The sequence below is a fragment of the Artemia sp. Qi Xiang Cuo genome, chromosome 21 (genome assembly GCF_049724085.1).
Source record: "Artemia sp. Qi Xiang Cuo chromosome 21, ASM4972408v1, whole genome shotgun sequence".
Taxonomy (NCBI): Eukaryota; Metazoa; Arthropoda; class Branchiopoda; order Anostraca; family Artemiidae; genus Artemia; species Artemia sp. Qi Xiang Cuo.
Window position 1 is genome coordinate 45345100 of NC_142814.1, and position 3043 is coordinate 45348142.

The window sequence follows — 3043 nt, forward strand, 5'->3', positions numbered from 1 at the left end:
CACAAGTGTTGTGTTTATAGTGAGAAAAAAAACACATCAGCATACAGATTTGGAAATGTTTAAAAAATTAAGTTCATTTTTACTATCCCTATTTTATTTTTGAAAATTAACAGACATTCTTTAACTTAGGCTTTTAAAATAGATATATCTAAGCATTGCGAATTTAATAAATCAAAATTTGTTTTTAGTATGTTTACTTATAATAACAATTTCGCGGAACAATTCTAATATCCAGTGAAGCACCACACTCTTTAGCAGCAGAAAATAAAATTGAAGTTCTGGGAAGATACACATGTAAACAAATTTCCACTTTTTATTCTGATTTCTGAACTAACTTAATTTTGTACTAAATCAATATTTCAGATTTTTGTTTACAAACGGTTTTTCTTTGATGTATATTTTTAATTAATCTTTATTTTAAAACTCCTATATTTTTTTGTGCTATTTTGGGAAAAACATTTTATTTTTTAAATTAAATGAAATTTTTTTAAAGAATAAAACTCTTTTTAAAAATTAAAACACGACCGTAATAGTAACATATTTGATGACGAGTAGGATCCAAGCACAGCTTAATAGCAACTATAAAGTAATATTAAAAATTTACAGTAAACTCCCAAAGACAATATTTCTCCCTGTCTGTTACATCATACATCAAAATCAATATATTATTTTTCAGAAGTATTTTTAAATAAGTGACAAAAAGAATAATGAATATTCGAAAAAAAAATAAAAAAAATGATACGATTAAAATAAAAAATAAATATGTTTTGAGTATTGACTTAGAAATAGATTCTGGAAGTGAGACTCTTGCACCCTGTCCCCACCTCTGCCAATACGCGAAAGTTTTCTACTAATAAAAGTGAAGTAAATATTACAGACAGATTTATGAAAATTAAAGTTGAGATACAGACATGGATATCACTATTTATAATATATGATTTAAAAATCAGATAAAATTTTAAATGATAAAAACCAGACACTAAAAAAGAAATGAGAAAATATTGACCCAGTAGTGCTAGATTATCATGGAAAATAGCTTTAAATTGGAAAAATGGAAAAAAATAACAACTACACCTTCCCTGCAACGCGCTACTGCAGCGTTTTAGTAGCTTAATAAGGTAAAATGGACCTTAAATGAATCTCACGAGAAACATTTTTTTTTTCACATTTATTTGTACTTTACATCTAAATTATTTTAATTCATTTTCATAGAATTTTAAACTCAAACAAAGCATTAATGTAGGCGTTTGGTAATGCTATTCAAATTCTTTAAAAAAGTGAATAACTATGAACATCTTTTCTTGTTCAAATTAATCTCAAAACAATTTTAGTTTCAGACATACCTTCACCATCTATTTCTGGGGAGCCTGACTCAGATAGTAAAGTGGAAGATCCGGGTGAAATACAGAAAGACAGATTTTGAGGTTCAGCCGACAGAATAGGATTGTAAATTTCCGCGAGCGTTTCGGTATCATTTGGTGAAGTGTCTTGAGCTTCTATAATAATAAAAATAAATAATGAACATACAAAAACAATAAACGTATAATAAGTATTTTATATAATATACACAGAAAAAACAAAAAGTGAACGAAGTTGGAAAATGAGACATAACAATATGACTAACCCCTGACCTTGATAGTTTGAATATTACTACACTAAGTTCAAAAGTCAGAATGTTATTCAAAAATTTCGTATCCAAACAATTGCTAATTAACTTTTATAAATAAAAATAATTGGAGATAACAGATTTATAATCACCAAGGACAATTTACAACGAGGCCAAAGTTAAAACGTTGACCTCGCAATTGTTCTGCTTAAAGTTTTAGTTCCTTTTAGGTGTTTCCTGATGATTTGATAGAGAAATTTAGCATTAACAGGGGACTTTTGAAATAATGCTTTAAAGCTTCATAAAATTTTTCCTGTTTTGTTAGAAAAGGAAAAACGTTTTCAAATATGACTATTCCAGGTTCAAGCTGATTCTACAACATTCTAAGTTGAATCATACCTGTGCCATCCTCATCCTCATTATCCCCCTCCTCAGGACCCGACTCAGACTCTAAAGTGGAGTTCCTGGGTGAAAGATCTACAGGTAGACTTCGATGTTCAGGTAGTAGAGCACAATCTGCCATTTCCATGGGTGTTTCGGTCTGAATTGATGAAGTATCTGCAACTCCTACAACAAAAATAATATAGTGACAGAAAGAAATAGAAAAGCAATAATAGCATACTTCAGTTACTTACCAAAAATAATAAAGGTTGGAAAAAATAAATAATAATGGTCAAACAAATAAAGGCAAAAAAAGAGTTAAGTGCAATAATATAAGCACTGTAAAAAAAAAATTCACTAATTGCTTTTCCATTTACGCTACAAATTTTATCGTTCCAACAACTCAAAATGCTCCTCTCTTAAAAAAATAAAATATCAGAAGCTGAACATGCGATTAATTAAATTTTAAATCACAGGTTCAAGAGCTTTTAGATTCAATTTTTAAAAGGACTATCTTCTGTTGTTTAAAGCCAAACAATAGGGAGCACATGAATTTTAGATTAGTCATTTGATTAGAGTAGAAATTTTCAGTAACGTGTACATGAATTGTAATATATTTTAGACAATAAAAATCCAATCAGCAATGCACCGCTCAGCAGCCACAAGACATGATTGTTAGGGCCCATGATTCGTTTTTCTAATATCATATTGATTAATTATTGACGGTCCAGAATAAGCCATCCAAAATTTAAAAAGCAGTTCCAAAATATTGCCCATGGGCCCTTTTGATATCACTTTTGGTGCCCTTTTCATCTTAATACTCTTAGCCTTACAAATGGTTGCAATAGTGTAAGTAGTAGCATGCACATATTATGTGTGGTCAATTGATCTTCCCCATTAAGCATTTTCTGAGAGCTCGGATTTAACACCCAAACTCATTATTGAGATAAACCCTTTCGACATTTTGCAAGCACAAAGTGTGTTTTTATTTAGTTGATACTCCCTCAATATTCTGTTAAACTTTCACCTTCATCGGCGTACGCTAAATAGTATTAG

General features: G+C 29.7%; 1 protein-coding gene across 1 annotated transcript; it reads right to left on the reverse strand.

Moving 5' to 3' along the window:
- Window positions 1–1199: 1199 nt before the first annotated feature.
- Window positions 1200–2372, reverse strand: LOC148939619 (uncharacterized). The gene is made up of 2 exons (XM_089107004.1): window positions 2006–2372; window positions 1200–1496 (listed from the first exon to the last, which is right to left on the reverse strand). Exons 1-2 carry the CDS (start codon window positions 2133–2135, stop codon window positions 1306–1308), a joined length of 321 nt encoding a protein of 106 aa, XP_088963130.1. The 5' UTR covers window positions 2136–2372; the 3' UTR covers window positions 1200–1305.
- Window positions 2373–3043: the final 671 nt, after the last annotated feature.

What these genes read in the sequence shown, in the direction of transcription:
- LOC148939619 (XM_089107004.1), bottom strand. Translation starts at nt 2,135, where the DNA reads ATGGAAATGGCAGATTGTGCTCTACTACCTGAACATCGAAGTCTACCT. An exon ending in TGAGGATGAGGATGGCACAG is followed by an intron (nt 1,497 to 2,005) that starts GTATGATTCAAC and finishes TTATTATTATAG; the next exon opens with AAGCTCAAGACACTTCACCA.